The sequence below is a fragment of the Coprinopsis cinerea genome, assembly GCF_000182895.1.
Source record: "Coprinopsis cinerea okayama7#130 chromosome 2 map unlocalized cont3.2, whole genome shotgun sequence".
NCBI classification, from domain to species: Eukaryota; Fungi; Basidiomycota; class Agaricomycetes; order Agaricales; family Psathyrellaceae; genus Coprinopsis; species Coprinopsis cinerea.
Window position 1 is genome coordinate 1,668,990 of NW_003307543.1, and position 15,669 is coordinate 1,684,658.

At 51.1% G+C, this 15,669-nt stretch overlaps 6 protein-coding genes across 6 annotated transcripts; 2 read left to right on the plus strand and 4 right to left on the minus strand.

The window, feature by feature from the left end:
- Window positions 1-121: 121 nt before the first annotated feature.
- CC1G_04303 (hypothetical protein) lies at window positions 122-3,893 on the minus strand (the record flags this gene model as incomplete). The annotated part of the gene is made up of 13 exons (XM_001833272.2): window positions 122-542; window positions 599-659; window positions 711-912; window positions 974-1,125; window positions 1,177-1,265; window positions 1,322-1,496; window positions 1,551-1,874; window positions 1,928-2,202; window positions 2,256-2,800; window positions 2,852-3,403; window positions 3,457-3,597; window positions 3,649-3,783; window positions 3,843-3,893. 13 exons carry the CDS (start codon window positions 3,891-3,893, stop codon window positions 122-124), a joined length of 3,123 nt encoding a protein of 1,040 aa, XP_001833324.2.
- A 610-nt stretch (window positions 3,894-4,503) lies between these two features.
- On the minus strand, window positions 4,504-7,315 carry CC1G_04304 (hypothetical protein; the record flags this gene model as incomplete). The annotated part of the gene is made up of 14 exons (XM_001833273.2): window positions 4,504-5,016; window positions 5,072-5,291; window positions 5,350-5,389; window positions 5,448-5,547; window positions 5,600-5,920; window positions 5,973-6,172; window positions 6,225-6,303; window positions 6,360-6,378; window positions 6,428-6,512; window positions 6,576-6,662; window positions 6,719-6,864; window positions 6,917-7,017; window positions 7,067-7,100; window positions 7,167-7,315. 14 exons carry the CDS (start codon window positions 7,313-7,315, stop codon window positions 4,504-4,506), a joined length of 2,094 nt encoding a protein of 697 aa, XP_001833325.2.
- Window positions 7,316-8,714: 1,399 nt separating this feature from the next.
- Window positions 8,715-9,865, minus strand: CC1G_04305 (hypothetical protein; the record flags this gene model as incomplete). The annotated part of the gene is made up of 4 exons (XM_001833274.2): window positions 8,715-9,006; window positions 9,058-9,507; window positions 9,599-9,678; window positions 9,740-9,865. 4 exons carry the CDS (start codon window positions 9,863-9,865, stop codon window positions 8,715-8,717), a joined length of 948 nt encoding a protein of 315 aa, XP_001833326.2.
- Window positions 9,866-10,273: 408 nt separating this feature from the next.
- CC1G_04306 (hypothetical protein) lies at window positions 10,274-11,939 on the minus strand (the record flags this gene model as incomplete). The annotated part of the gene is made up of 4 exons (XM_001833275.2): window positions 10,274-10,551; window positions 10,609-10,818; window positions 10,879-11,809; window positions 11,859-11,939. The coding sequence occupies 4 exons, from the start codon at window positions 11,937-11,939 to the stop codon at window positions 10,274-10,276; spliced, it is 1,500 nt and encodes a 499-aa protein (XP_001833327.2).
- A 420-nt stretch (window positions 11,940-12,359) lies between these two features.
- Window positions 12,360-13,582, plus strand: CC1G_04307 (hypothetical protein; the record flags this gene model as incomplete). The annotated part of the gene is made up of 3 exons (XM_001833276.2): window positions 12,360-12,467; window positions 12,520-12,844; window positions 12,906-13,582. 3 exons carry the CDS (start codon window positions 12,360-12,362, stop codon window positions 13,580-13,582), a joined length of 1,110 nt encoding a protein of 369 aa, XP_001833328.2.
- Window positions 13,583-13,964: 382 nt separating this feature from the next.
- On the plus strand, window positions 13,965-15,497 carry CC1G_04308 (hypothetical protein; the record flags this gene model as incomplete). Its single annotated transcript, XM_001833277.2, has 7 exons — window positions 13,965-14,055; window positions 14,109-14,195; window positions 14,245-14,305; window positions 14,359-14,426; window positions 14,481-14,534; window positions 14,588-14,659; window positions 14,710-15,497. The coding sequence occupies 7 exons, from the start codon at window positions 13,965-13,967 to the stop codon at window positions 15,495-15,497; spliced, it is 1,221 nt and encodes a 406-aa protein (XP_001833329.2).
- Between the last annotated feature and the right edge of the window lie 172 nt (window positions 15,498-15,669).

Consider the following 15,669-nt stretch of genomic DNA (forward strand, 5'->3'; position numbering starts at 1 on the left):
GAGACCCTGAATCAGTGCGGCCATTATGCTACAGGTGGCCTGGTATTGTACACGGATGTCCAAATAAATAAGCAATAAATTAATGAGTCGCTCGAGGCACATCCTTGCATCGCCCCCGACCTTACTTGGGGATATGCAACCGTGGTCTCCGCGAGAGGTCAGGCCACACTCTTCTTGTCATTGGAGCATCAAGGGAAGTCACGGAGCTTGGGGCTTTCTTCACAAGGGCTGGGGCAATGCCGTCCTCGCTTCGTGTTCGGGACAACGGGGTGGCTTCGCCTGACCGGAACGGGCTCCTATCGCGACTGAGCGGAGCAAACGAGGGACGAGGGGATGCACTCTTGACGGAGATAGATGCAGAAGGAACCCCAACGTATGTTGAAGAGATCACCGATGGAGCATGGGTGGGAGAGCTGTCCACTGTTCCAAGCCCTTTCGAAGGCGCCTCGAGAAAGCGATCGCGTCGAGGGTAAACCCTGGAGTGAACTGGGGGCGGTAAGTTCCGGGGAACCGCAGTTGGCAATCTCAGAGTTCGAGCACGACTGCGAAATGAAATCAGAATCACAATTCAAATGGGAGATGTGAATCGACCACTCACGCTATCGCCTTCTTCGTCTTCTTCAATTTACACGCCTCGAGCCACTTGACGAAATAGGTTTCTGCAAGGCCATGAGGACTGTGCCACACAAATGAAAAGGTTGGCCACGTACCGAGCAGCCGGGCACGATGCAAGTTACGCGCCTCCTTCACCTGTACAGCCCGCGACATGCCCTCTTTCCAGAGGTCAAAGTATCGCCGCTTCACCCGTACAGCATGGAATTGGATGGCTGGTGGAGTCTTTGTCTTATCATACCATCGCCTGAAGTGAGTGCGAACCGTGTTTCCATTCCAACGGAGCAGAAATTCGTCCTCCTGAAGCAGATATGAGCACTTGAGCACTTGCGGCCATGACTTGGAGTAAAACTATACTGACCGCATCTTTCAGCCTCCTCTCTCTCCAGATTTCCCAATACTTTTCCAAGGTGCGCAAACGGACCTCTTCTTCAGCGTCATGGAGTACTTGCCTCCTACTACGTGCCAGTCGCGTGAGTGCCATCCAACGGCTGAAGACTCGATGAAGCAGTTCTACGTCCAATTTAGCTTGGTTCCAGAGGGGAAGTCACGCAAGGAAACTACCTTCTCGCCGAACCAAGTGATAGTTCTCTAAGAGACTTCTCTGCTCCGCCCTTCGCTTGTAATACTGTTTCCATTTGTTGAAAGTTGAACTGTGTGAGGAAAACACTGTCAGGGGAGGCATTTGAACAGTCCAAATCGTGCTTACATCTGGGTAATCATTTTGCACTGTTCGGTAATCTGGAACTCCCGCTCTTTGATTTCCACCGTGCGACGGACCCAACGAACGAGTGCGGCATTGAGAGTACGTTTGTCCCTGTGGAGTAAGAAAGCCTGGACGGCAGCTTCCCTGCTCGTCCTCACCCGTGTCTTCGTCAGCCAGGCTAGTTATACGTTGAGCATCTCCCCGTTCCATGTCAGAGATCCTAGATGCTTACCTTGGAATCTCCGCTTCTGTATAGCTAACAAGTAGACTTGCAATAACCGTTCTCTCTTCCTTTCTTCCACTTTCTCTTTCCATCGGGCATACATCTGGCGTGTGAGGAAATACTTGTGGGCCGCACGAGCCATCTTGATCATCTTTAGTTTATTCCGCAAACCTTTCCTCCAGGTCATGATCACTTTGGCCATGGTGTTGTCATTGTACAAAGTGTCAGCCATTCGTAGGACGGATTGCAGCTCGTGGTACGCGTGCCGCCACTGTGCAAAACAGTTTATGACGATGGCCAGGCCAGGCCGCTGGCTAAACCTGTCAGCAAGGGCTGCCGAGATGTGGGTGAGCGATTCGCTGGTAGCAATAATATCTTGCACTAACCATAATCAGCCTGCCGTTGGTGAAGTTTCCGCTCCCATGCTTCAAGCACTGAGTGCTTAGTCCTGAGGATCCGCCTGCGTTCCAGCACATTCCCGTTCACCTTGTCCTTCCAGATTTTCATCAAGGCGAACAAGAAGACAATATCCGATTTAGCTAATTGTCTGTCTGCCCGACGTTCCATGGCGTCCACACGTTCCACGGCATTTCTCCACTTAGCGATCACCAATCTCTTCAAGGTGTGCTCGTAGAAATCACTTGCAGTATTGCAATCGCGCCTAAAAAAGGATTAGCACGAATTCCACGGCGCTGAGCAGGTATGACCACATACAGACTCTGCCGCCAGCGAGTGAGAGCATTGTCTTGAATGCGAAGTTCGACTCGTCTGCGCATGGTCGCCTCCAGTATTTTGAATTGAGTTGCCTTCCTCCATTGCCGCCAGGCTGTCCTGACAACTCTAGTTTCTTGTGCGTAAAGAAATTCTTCGGCACGAGCACTGGAATCTCCTATTCGCAGCCACTTGCTCCTCCAGGCAGCATAGAATCGTTGAACGACAAGTTCGTTGCACTTCTCTGAAAGCAGTAGAAGCCGATGGGCCTGGCGCCATCGGTTCCATGCTTCAAGAGTAACTCGGTGCTCCCATTTGTCGCGAATCTTCTTCATGTTGAGTCGCATTTCCTGTCGAATTTCTTGGCGCCGCTTTCGGTGTCGAACCTCCTCTAGCCTGCCGTACCAGCGTTTAAAGACCAGTAATTTCGCGAATTGGTCCGCAAGCTGGACGCGATTGCGTTGGAGCGTGAATTTATCCCTCCATCTTTGAAGGGATTGCTCCACTATAAGGCGTTCACGGGCATTTGCGACTTGCTCGCTAGTGGTCTATTCGTTTGTCAGTCTTTAAACGTTGCGGGTCAACCGTATCACGCTTACTGTAATCCACTCGTGACCTTGTCTCCACATCGTCCAGAACCGCTCCGTCAGCTTGTCCTGGTAAAACAGGTCTGCGTTCTGTTCGTCCCGTTCCATCTGTATTCTCCTCCACGCTTCCGCTTCGTTGACAGTCCTTACCCTGGATTTCGGAGTTTCTTGGGCAGGAACAGGATTAGGATGGAATTTTGATGTGGTATGAACCGTAGTGCGGGGCTTGGTCTGGATGTTGGGTTGGTACGGTTTCGTAGGCGAAATTGGCCGATTCAATTTCGTTGGAGAGCTTGGCCGATGTGTTCGACTGGACTCCCCACTATAGGGTCGTGTGGTTGGCAATGCCCTACCAAATTGACGCGTCATTCGCTCTGGGGGAGGTGCTGCAGGTCGATTTGTGACACGGCTGACGCGAGTTTGTAGTCGCGGTGTCGACTCGGCAAAGTCGGTCGTGCTGTCAATGTCGGAAGGATTGAAAATATCGGAGACGCTGCAAGCTTGGCCATAGGGCGACGATTTCTGCTGCATCGAAGGCGCAGCGGGTCGAGTGCGTGGAGGGGCCTACATACTCTTCAGAGGGGTCGCTTATTCCGTTGTAAAGGAAGGGGACGTACCGCGATTCGTTTGGGTTTCACTTTCTCCCATTTCTCTACCCATGTTCGACCTTTCAAAGTTCCAAGCTTCAACAGCTTCCCGTAGCAGACAGTCTCGTTAGCGTCTGCTAACCCCCTTTCTGCCAGAACTTCACTGTAGGCCTTGAAGATAGTTAGAAACGTTGTCGCCGAAGTCCCGGCTCGAGCAATCACTGCGTCGATGAGACCTATTTCGTCTGCAGACAGCTCTGCCAATTCTGCCGCTAGCGATTCCATCGAGGATGAAACATCAGCAGAGTCTTGTAGTATCCTGTTGAGGCGAGAGGCTGGAGGCGATGAGCGGGGCGGCTTGAACCGATCCATATAAGTAGTTCAGGGGTAAAGTTATGGTCCAAGAGACAGCTAACAACTGCCTCCACGAGGCCGAACACCAAAACGCGTCGGTGTTCCCACGACATTGTTGGTTGTTTGTGACACAATGTGGCAGTGCCACTGATCAAACTTTTAGCGCCCGCAAAACACAAGGGCGAAGATGGGTGGATACAAGGAGTCATAAAATTGGTATGGGCCCTCCGGGCAGACCCGGACACAGAGGGCACCGGGTTTCCTCTGATGCGATATACAGGGAGGTTTCAGGAGTTAATGCTGATCGAGCAACACACTCGATCTTTTTCCGCCGTCCTAAGCACCCCGAGCCAGGACCCAGCCTTTTCCCAATCAACTCCCTCCGTTTCACTCAGATTGCCCACGAAGCTTGCTTCCGACGTCTTTGCTTACAGTTCTTCTATAAATACGACGTCCATCCCCAGTCGAGTAACCAAAGTGAACTTGGGCTTGATTACACGGGCTGTATATAGGTTGTACAACGTACGGATTTGGGAATGTACAGTGTACACTGTAACAACTTGCTAAAAATAAATATCGCTACCATATACTTAGAGTAATTTAGTGACCCATCTGATGCAGGAATGGGGGTAAAACCTGAGACACTGACGTGTCCAGGTACAAAACAAGGGAATGCTACAGATATCACCGGTATTAAACTATGATACAGATAGGATCCATTCTTCACGATAAAGGCCCAAAACTCCTTCCTCCTGGAGCTGAATTTCTCAGGTCAAATGACTCATTCCGCGTGAGGAACGAAGAGACATCTCCTGAGTAGCTGACGCCCTGATGTGCACCGTAGTATCCAGGTTCCTGCCTGATTAGATGGGAAGGCTGTAAGCCCAATGCCTCCCCGAATCGCGAGTAGATTAAGCCATCCTCAAAGTTAGCACCGAGCGCCGAGGGAGAGCCCACGCTGGCCGAGGAATTGCATACTTCGGGCCAGAAGTACATATCGGATGGCGGGGTAGGACTTGCCTTGACGTGGCTGGACATCGAGGGCGTTATGGACTGTGCGCGGTAATGGTACTTGTTGAGAAGGGAAAGTAGAAAGCGCGCATAGAGCACTGGCGTGTGCCTTGCGTCGAGTGCAACCTTGGCCGATGTCAGCACTTCCGTAAGATTTGTTACAGCGTCAATTATTCTCTGTCGCTGGCATTCGTCAAGCATTCGCTTGAATTTAGGCCGTAGTAACTGTGGTATTGTTTGTAAAAAGGACCACTACATTCATTATCAGTCAAACACTTACATTGATCAAGAATGAAGCCGCGAAGGAAACATAAAGGAAATTGGAATCCATAGCGTAACGAAGGTACCCTGTTGGTGCTAAATCTTCGATGACGCTCCGGATCACTTCGTGTGCAGAACCAAGCGCTAGAGGGAGTACTACAGAGCTTTCAAAGGACCCGCTTCGGAACTCGGCTTGAAAGCCAGAGGAGAGGACCACCAGCTCGAGATACGCCGTGATCCTGCGGCAAAAGTGGAATTAACGGTCTGATTTCTAGCGACAAGTTAAACACTTCCTACATTGGTGTGGTAAACGCACGATATCGGCAGATGGGTAGAGCTAAGAAAGGTTTCAATCAATTGATCCTGCATTTCCCCCGACTAAATATGAGACGTACGGAAAAGCTGTAGTTCTCGGGCGTACGCCTCGCGCCATCTCCCGATTTCCTTCTGAAGCTTTCCCCGTGTTTCAAGTGCCAGCTCGATGATACTTGAATCCTATCCCCGGGCTATCAGCATTGAGCTATCAATAGAGATCAGAGTTGCCCACATTCAGATTGGGGTCTTGCAACTGAGCGGCGTTTGCCGTTCGCCATTCCGCCATGATAGATAATACTTGAACATAACCGCACAGATGGACATCGAAGGGGTTGTTCAGATTCGAGGACATGTACCAGGTGTTCGACAGCGTCCTAGCAAGGTAGTCGTCCAATGGTAGCATGGGCATTTTACCAAACTGAATCGCATGGGAGCCATCCACGCAATAACAGGTAAGCCAGGTTCGGACGCGGTTCAGGCGCTCCATTTCGGAGCAGTCACCTGGTGCAGGTTGGTTCAGACCCAGTTCCATCGCCATCCTGTTCAACAGCTTCTGTCAAACCTTGTTACTCATCAAGGGACAAATCGACTTGCCTTATCGCCACACCCATTAGCAACCAGCTTCGGTCTTCCACCCACTTCTTTTTTGGAACAGGATACACCGCCATGAGTAAATAGGCCTGGCACATGTCGATACTTCTCTTTCCCTCGACAAGAGCCTTCCCAGCCATATCCCGAGCAAAGTCCATGGCCAGAGGATATAGCTCGGGACGACTGGCATAATGTCGAGAGGAAATAGCACAGACTGTTGGAAAATATCAATTTTGTATGTTACGGCTCACGACGAGGGTACACACCGACGGTAAATAGGAAAGGTGCGGTCCAGATAAGTGTGGCCGGCTTGTGATAGCCTTCGTCGAGGATGGAGAAATACGGCTGAATCAAGGCCCTGTGAGTGTTCCTTCGATACAGTGGTAGCCTTTCAAGCTCACGTTGATTTGATTGAAGAAACTAGACGAATGGTCAGTCCATGATCGCTCACCGTCCGTGGAACGCTCACATTGCAAAAAGGTCCTCAATTTCCTCTGGGTAAAGGTCACAGTGGTTTACAATTGCGGGGAGATTGGCGGTGTCCAGCCGACCTGCTACTCATCGATCCACCATTGGTAAGTCGAGGTTCATACTACTAGAAGAAGATATCGCCCAACCATTTCTGAAGTACGACAAGCTCGCCTGCTCCACGGAAAGCCCACGCTGCATCCAGCGATGGCGGATTGCAGCGGACTTGCTGTTGGCTGTGGTGGTTGAACGTTGAACATGCGAGGGTCAACGGACGGGGGTAACCTCTTACCAGGGAAACCTCTCGAATTAAAAGGATTCGATTTGGTCATCCAATGTGTGATCTTGTCTGCCGCTCTTTGACTATCGTACTGGCGCAATAGCTCTTGTATTTGGAAGTCCTGTTGGCGTGCCTTTTCCTGAAGTTCTTCGTGCGTTCTGTCGACAGGTTAAGGAGCTGTTACGACTGCAACACCCATGAGAACCTTACTCGGCTGCCTTGCGCCTTTTCCGCTCTCGAGCCTGGCAAGGGAGGTTCTTCAACTGGCACCTCTTGCATTTGCGCTGCCCTGGAACTGGTTCGCATCGAACCTAGACTTACTTTAGCACCCGCTTTCCACTAAACACATCCAATTTTCACCTTGACTGATTTGCAGTCTGCACAAGCGCCGGACCTACAGAATGGCGAGGCGGCATACTATGAGAGAGCGCGACAGATGAAAAGACGACGTTTGACGTACGGCTTTCGTTTGGCAACGAGGAAGTCCTTGCTATCCTCCCCGTCGACAAGTTGCAGAGCATCGTCCAAGCGGCGAGGGGAGTGGGTTGGCCAGTCGGGAGGGCTAGTAGGCTCTACTGATGACGGAGTAGGGCTGCAGCTAGTCTCCATTCAGGGGTTCAATGGGAATTAAGGTTTTGAATGGGACTGGAATGGAGCGGTAAGTGGGTCTAGAGGCTAGAGAATTCGTGGCGTTGTTTGGTGATGACTTGTTCTCGAGGATAATGTTTGGGCAGAATGGCACAAGTCAGGGAACACCAGGTCCTGTAGAAGCAGGTGGGGGTGGGGGTGAAGTGCGGGAGAAAGAGATAGACAACTAGAGCCACCAGCTGATAGAAGTTCAGACACGAGCGATACTTTATCTATTTCTGAGACAAGGCCATTGAAACGGTATGGCAGGTCTTCCGAGGACATCGGCATCTGACCGTGAATGAGGATCTGTTTGTTCCATGAAAAGGCCCCGAGTGCCAGCGCTGGACCCATTGTTTCGTTCCTTGACTAACTTTTGTCGAGGAGTGGAAAGGGAAGGTCTCCGTTGTGGGTCCTGAGCAGTAAGTACCGGCGCCTGGTAGAGGACTCTTGCTTCGTCCTGCACACCGTGTCAACCTTTCCGAGTCCGAGACCCCATGGCCAAATCTTTAAAATATACGCTGTAAGTACAAAACGCCAGAGTCCCAGCAACTTGACCACAATCGCGAGGGACTAGCCACAGCCCAAAACACATACCAGCAACAAGGTTATCTGATTTGATGTCGCCTGAAGTACTTGGAGAGGAAAGATGCGCTGGAGTGAAATGACGATCGCATCGTGTGAAATGCTTCAAGCTTCAAGACCCAATGATACTATGCATGCCCGCGAGGATCGGCTTTCCAATACGGAAATCTACATAGCATTAAATCATGGAGGAAGGCTGGGAGCAGGGCCTTGGGAACGGAAGCAGGCATAGTCTCGTGAACCAGACTCCATTCCTTGGAGAAGATAAGCATGCTTCAAGCTGCAATTGCTAACTAGTACTCTCTTCTCCAGTGGCGTACATCACTGGGTTACATCGGATGCGACAAGTTAACAGTGGACGCGACGTCGTATGTGTCGCGAAACTCATAGACAGTAGCACTAAAGTCAACCACACCTCCACAGCCGCCGTGATTTCAAAGAACAGCAGGGGAGGAGAGCCATCCAGTTGATCGGATTCAAAGGGTCGAGCCTTGAGACTCTATTTTGGTCATGATTCGTCTGTTTGTACACGGGCGCTTGATACAGACGTCTGCTGCGATCTCACCGAGATATCAGTATGCAACACACCGCGACAGTCAAAGACACGTTCCATGAAAAGCGACGTCGTTCAGGAAAAGGTAAAGAACGAAAACAAGAAAAGCATTACAAAACAAATAGAAAAAAAATGCAATGAGTCGATACAGTACAACATGAGTGGTATTCGTTCAAGTCCCAGAATTGAAGAAGTGGTATATGATGTGCAGAAGAATCCCGGTCGAGCCTGTCGACTTTTCACTCAGAGAACGAGTGTCGAGACGAGGAGAGCCAGGGCGGCAGCACTGGCACCGAGCAGCGACGAGCGCGTCGAGAAGGCGGAGCCAGCGTCTTCCTGAGACGGTGGAGCAGCGCCAGTGGCAAGCGCCTTGAATGCTTCGAAGTTCCTGGGGCCATCCTCGACAGCGTTGGCCGCGAAGACCATACCGTTGGCGCAATGTTGGCCTTGAGCGCAGTAAGCCCAGATTGGCCTGGTGTCATTCACACGGATAGTGAACGTCTGGAAATTGGTCTCGCCAGCAGCGACAGGAATACTACAAAGAGGGTCAGCACCACACGGAGAGACCGAAGAGGCGGACACTTACTAGCCGGAGTCAAAACCGGAAAGCGGGTTGGTCTGGGAGAGGGGGACGCAAGGCTGATCGAATGAGCTGGCAGTCACAGTATGGTTCTTGGATCTGAACTCAAATGTGATGGTATCTCCGACCTGAGCGGTAATATTTGCCGGGCTGAATGCGAGACTTCCACCGTCACCAACTAGGACTTTGTGGTCCGTTCCAGTGCCGGTGGGTGTGGGAGTGCCGGAGGAGGTGGCGGAGGGAGCAGTCGAGGAAGCACCGGTGGGATCAGCGGGGGCAGCACCACCGACGGCGTTGGCCTTGAAGGCTTCAAATCGGTCACCGGGATTGATAGCGAACACCATGCCCTGGGCACAGTGATTTCCTTGCCGACAGTAGACCCAGATCGGGTCGTTGCTAGTGATATCGAGCTGGGCTATGGGGAACCCGTCCGTAACATCAGCCGCGACAGGAATACTGATAACTCTGTCAGCAAGTGAAACACTATGGTTAAAGTAGAGAAGGTACGGACAAGCCTGAGTCGAAGCCGCCAGCGATTGGCGCGCACGGGTCAGCAAAAGACGACTGAGTGGCGGTGTGGTTTTTTGCTCGGAAAATGAAGCGGACTTGGTCTCCTGGCGCAGCCGTCTGTGAAATGCGTTTGATGAATTCTATGGATTGGCATAATGATCTGCAAAATGATACGTACAACAAACTCGGGGTCGTACTTCAGGCCCGCAGGGCCACCGACGACAACATCAAAGACTTCACTTCTTACAGCAGGGAGGAGGGATGCGATGAGGAGGGCTGAACGAAGGAGGTTGGAAGCAAACATGTTGGAACGACCGGTCGTGCAAGGAAGAAGAGCTGGAAAATGTGGGAGGGATCAACCCAGAAAAATGAAAGGGACAAAGAGCGAAAGGGAAAAGGTGGATGTTCTTTGCGGTCCAACCACCTCTTTATAGACTCTCAGGACAATTATGTCCGCTCGTGGCAACAGCCTAAAACATACCACAACAATCTTCTTGTTGCCAACCCGCACATCATTGATCGCCAATTGGAGATCAGCCCAAGCCGGTCTTATATCGGCCAAGGCGACGACCGTGGACTCCCGTGGTCAGAGCTGGTCAGAGGGTACGATCATATTGTAATTGAAGGGCACGATGCCATTGTTCTGTTTGCCTCAAGTCATCCTGTCACAGTATGAAAACTCCTTGGGCAACTTACTATTGTGCAACAACATTCATAGATACAGTTCTACAAATTTTCCCCACCGTTCGATAACCGGCTTCACGATGTTCTCCCATTCCCTGTTTTTATTGGGCCCAGATGACCACCGTCGGAATTCGAAAATCTCTTTGTGCATGCTTCCGCAGTCAGGGCAACGGTCTACCTTCTTTGAGGCATTTCTTTTCCCAGACGATGGCGTCGGAGAGGGGTCAACTTCAATGTGAGGCCATTCAGGGTCCAAGTAGACTTGTGTGAGGGCCAGGTCGGCCAGCTCTAGGTGAATCAGACGTTCTGTACATCAGATATTCAGCTTCACTATGTCCGGATGGGTGGCAAGCAAGCCCTTACCCAATCGATGACAACAAGGTGCCTTCTCGCCAGCTCTCACTCTGCCTTTCATAAGGCTTGTCTGCGCATCGTGGTCATCTTCCGGATGCGGGTAGTACCCGCGCAATACCTGTTCTTTGGAGCCGCACTGTTTTGACCATTCGTCGATCCGTTTGGTAAGATTCACTGCCCGTCCAACCTTGAGCTTGACCGTGTCACTGTCGTCGTCATCTATAACCACGTCCATGTCAGAACAGAGTAGGTTGATGGTCGTACATGATAAAGACTTACCTCGGATTTCGAAAGTGTAGATGTAGCCATCGACATCAGACAGGGATCGAGCACGCTCCATTTCAATCCGAAGTGACAGCTGAGTCTCATGTGAAAGATATGCTGGTATCCAGTCTATGAAGCTGTTAGACGGCTTGGCTTGATAATAGGTTAGATACGTGCCATTAAATTCAAACCACTCCCCATTCTTGCGGGCATAGCACCCGGAAGGGCCCTGCAATATCTCTTTGGTATGTTGGAAACAAAAAGCTTCCAAAGGTGCTTCATCATCACTGTCGCAGTCTATCTTTGACGAAAGAGCTGGGGAAGTTTTGACCATACGCGTACACCTTTCCCCCTTTTTCGTTGTCCCGGAACATTGGACTTGTCCTTCCTTGGGCTCCTTTCCATTGGGCGTAGAAGGTGTGGAAGAACTACCCGAAGAGGTCGCCTGTGGTTTCGAGGGGCGCTGCGGCGTTGAAGGTTTTGCACTAGGCTTAGATGCGGAGGGCTTGCTTGCATTGGGTTTAGGCTTAGAAGGAGTAGCAAGTGCATTGGCCTGAGATTGAACGGGTGACGTTATTGGAGCAGAAGACGGCCTTGGGGGTGCAGTGTCAAGTTCTGGACGAAGCGCCATTTGCATAGTCAACGACTGCTGGGGCGAAGCGGGTGGCACGAAAGGGGCGGGCATTGTAGGAGGTGGGGCGGACGAGGCATGGTGAAGAGGAGGAGGAGACACAGAGTTTCCAGGGAGAGAATAACCAGGATGAAATCCTCCAACGAAACCACCTGCAGCGGCTGGGGTATCCGCAGAAGGTCTGATCTTCAAGGTATTGAACGAATCGACGAGACTATGAGCGGCTCCCATCAGGCTGGAAGATCCAGACGCAATAGGGGAAAACGAGGAAGGTTTCGGTGGCGGAGGAGGAGGTTTCTCCTCGTCATCGTCCTTCTAGATCTAGTTTCAGCCAGAAAGCAGCATCCTGGACAAGACATCTAACCTTGTCGAGGACCTCGGCAAACTTGTTCAATAGGTTTCCCGCGATCTCTTTGGCCTTTAGCTTTGCGTATGCTTTAGGCATATCGGGGACTGTTGTAAATCGATCCAGAATTCAGGTGTATGTATGCAGAACGCGAGAACGAGAACGAGCAGATCGCGAGGTCGAGATTTAGAAGAAATCCGGAAGCTGTTCGCCGCTCACATGAGCAGGGCTTCTGACAGCGATTCTCCCATGGAAATAGTCCTATATAAAGGTCATTTAGCAATTTTAGATTTCATCCCATCCTCCACGCCTCCGCCCATCACTCAGTAGGTATCTGCCAATTCTCGGTCGTGAAATTTCAAGGATGAAACGCACTGGGCTCTGACCAGCGAATAATCGCGCTGATGTCATGCATTACACCCGCACGCGGGTGGCGGCCTAGAAAACCGTTAACTGATTTTTTTTATCCGCAACCACTACCTTCCTTCGACCTCTTTACTGATCTCGTTCACCAGGACTATGGACGAGAACCCAGCAACAAACGCAGAGTTTAAAGCCCTTCTGCAGTCAATGACGAACAGCATAGCTGCTTCAAGAACGGCTTTAAAATCGATGCTCGACGAGTCGGTATTTATTTTTTTTGCTCAACCACGGACACGGCAGCTTCTAACGACACCAGGCTTCAAGCATAGAATTTCGAGATGGAATCTCATTACTCTCGCTTAAACACCATGCACTCATCGCTTACGTGCGATCTCTCGCCCTCATATCCGCACGAAGGGCGCTTGGGCATACCCTAGGCAGTCGATCCAAACCTGAGCAACCCTTCAGCGCTCTCAATCGGGATGCAAGAGGGAAGGATGCTGGCGATCAAGTGGATGCTACTATCGAGAACCGTATAGTTCTCGAGAAAATCAGCGCCCTGGAAAACCGCATGCGATATCAGATTGAAAAGTTGTTGAAGACGGTAGAACAGTCAACTTCAGCAGAGGCTGTGGTGAATGGTAAATGACAACACTCCTTTGACGATTCGCCTGTCTGACATGACTGACATATGCCTTCCAGATCCTCTTTCTTTCAGACCCAATCCTGCAAATCTGGCCAACGCCGATGAAAGATCTGACGAAGAGTCGGATGACGACCATGACAGAGACGGGGTCTATCGCCCTCCTCAACTCGCTCCTATGCCCTACATCGAAAAGCCTGCAAAAGGCGACAAGAGACGCGCCGTCATTCCGTCCGCGCTCGCACAGCTCCCCACAGACCCGGATCGTCCGCACCTCGAATCGGCCTCTGGTTTGGGAGGAATTCCTTCCCTCGCGTCAGGACGCGCCAAGCACCTCAAGCGGCTCACTGAATACGAAGAAGAGAACTTTACCCGTATCGTTACCAAGAAGAGCGAAGCTAAACGACGAGCTCGTGATGAGGCCGACCTGGCTCTGGGTGGTGACCTCGCTGACTACGGCACTGGTCGCCGACGCCAGCGAGCTGGTGGACTGGAAGACGAATTTGGAGACGTTTTACGAAGCGTTGAACGCGGCATCAATGGACCTGGCGGTGGCGATGGCTATGACGAACTCAGAGAAAGAGCAAAAAAGAAGGACGTTTTCTCTCGGAGCCGCCTTTCTCGCAAAAGGGACACCAGTCCTACAGCTGAAGAGGATGGACCTCGGATGCGAAAACGCAGTCGATTTGACCTTGAGGCCAAGGCTGCCAAAAAGCGACTTGCTCGACGGAAATAGTTACATTTCATGTCATACTTCATACTTAATGATCAGTATTGCGGGCTTTTTCTTTGCTTTTGTTTCTTGAACTTGAAGTCAAAATCGAGTTGAAGACAGTTGCAACAGGACGCAAACAACACGAGGGCTTTGTATTGATGTTTGGTAACCGTCCAAATATCGCGCGAACAATAGAGGCAGCTACACGTTCCTCACTCTCCCACAATCACTGAGCCACAACAAAGTCTATAGAATCAAGTCGTGCACAATGCTGCCCTCTTCCTGCAGGCACTTGCCACCCCTCGACGTTGTCTCTGGTAGACACGTCCATTTTCTTCCGCTTTCCTGAACTTTTCTTTCTGTTTTCTTTACGAACGGCTGCTGGAAGCCTTTGATGTCTCTCATGTCCGAATCAGTCTGCAGCACTATGGTGGACCCAGTCCCGAAGAGGGAATACTCCCCTGTATTTTTACGATGTCGCTCTATTGCGTTTGGTATGTTTCCCCTTCTCTTGTCTGTGTCTGATATTGACTTGGCGGGATCGTAGGTGGAATTTGTTTCTTCAGCTTTCTGTGGATCATTCTCCTCTGTATCCTGGTCTTTCTCGATTGGGAGTCGCTCGATCGCCCCCAGCGTAGGTCTTCGCGCCACTTAGGCGTGGCCGGAAACTCACAGCTATCCAGAATCGTTTATTGTTGCCATGCTAATCTCACATACGCTTACCATTATCATGCTTGTATTTCTGTGAGTCCTCCAGGAAGCCATTCCTGAAAACAAGGCCTAACCAACATCCAAAGGATTGTGCGAGAGTTCCGTGAATGGCTGGACGGCGCTCGTTGTTTTCTTGGATTAATTGTACATTTTGGTGGGTTGTCTTGTTCTCCTTACGGGGAAGATAGTACTAAACCTATCGACACAGGTATAGCTGGCGCGTATGCCTACTGGAGTCCTAGGTTTCAATGCCTTGACGCGGGTAAGTCGGGCTAGTATTAGAAGAAGGACACTGCCGTCTGACCGAGCAATAAGGTCCCGACGGTGGACTGTGCAGGACGCGCATTGTCCTCATCCTGACCTCTAGCTGGCTGATCCCTGCCTTGCGTAAGTCATAAAGCGAGTTCGCGGGGCCGCTGACTGACCATTTATTGTAGTGTCTATTTACACTGCATGCCTGGGTGTCGTGTCATACCATCTTCGCAGTCGAGAAAATCTCGGGGCTGTCCTTCAGCACGAGAAAGATCTCGAGAAGCACTCCCTCGACCAGAAATGGCCCCTTCCTTCTCCCCATCCTTCGAGCTTTTGCGCACCTCCAATGTCACCGGACGCTGTGAAGTCGATGCGCCGATCTCGCTGCTCTGCATCTCAGCCGTCCTTGTATTCTCAACCGTCGGTGTATTCCATGCCCCCGTCGACTTATTTGCATTACGGATTCCCTCCGCCACCGGAAGCAGCTCCCAGTCGACCTGCTTCCATGCAACATTACGCCCATGCCGCTGTGATTCAGCGGCAATCTCTGGCCGTTCCCAACGGTCTTCGATTCTCACAAAATCCTCAGCTGCAACCCCCCTCGAATATCACGCGCCACCACCTACCTTCAAGCCATCGGGATTCGCGCCAACGAATGGCTTTGCCGCAAAACAAGCCTACACCGCCACCGCTGAACCTCCAATCCATCGGCAACTACCAGCGCAATCTACACTATTCCCTTTTATTCCAGCAAGGGCCGAGGACACCAGTGACTGCCCAAGCGAGCCCAGTAATCGGCGTTCCCCAGGAATTTATCCCGCCCTTGCCTTCCCCTTGGAGAAACCAACGACACCAAAGCCAGCAGATTTCTCCCAGCTCCCTCGAATATTTGAAAGACTCTCCGTCGAGTAGCCCCCGTTCGTCTGCTCGTCTGTCCAAACCTTCAAGAGCGAGCAGGATGCCATCACTCTAAATGTACTATATCATTGTGTGTGTGTATATATATAATGTTTAAGTAGCTTGTATATTTAGAATTAATTGGTTCTTGTGGTTTCGAGGATAAACGCTTGGTCGACCGCGGGACTTCCTAACAACCAGATGGCAATGGACACTCACTCATCCGCCGGATGCAAACAGGTTCGATC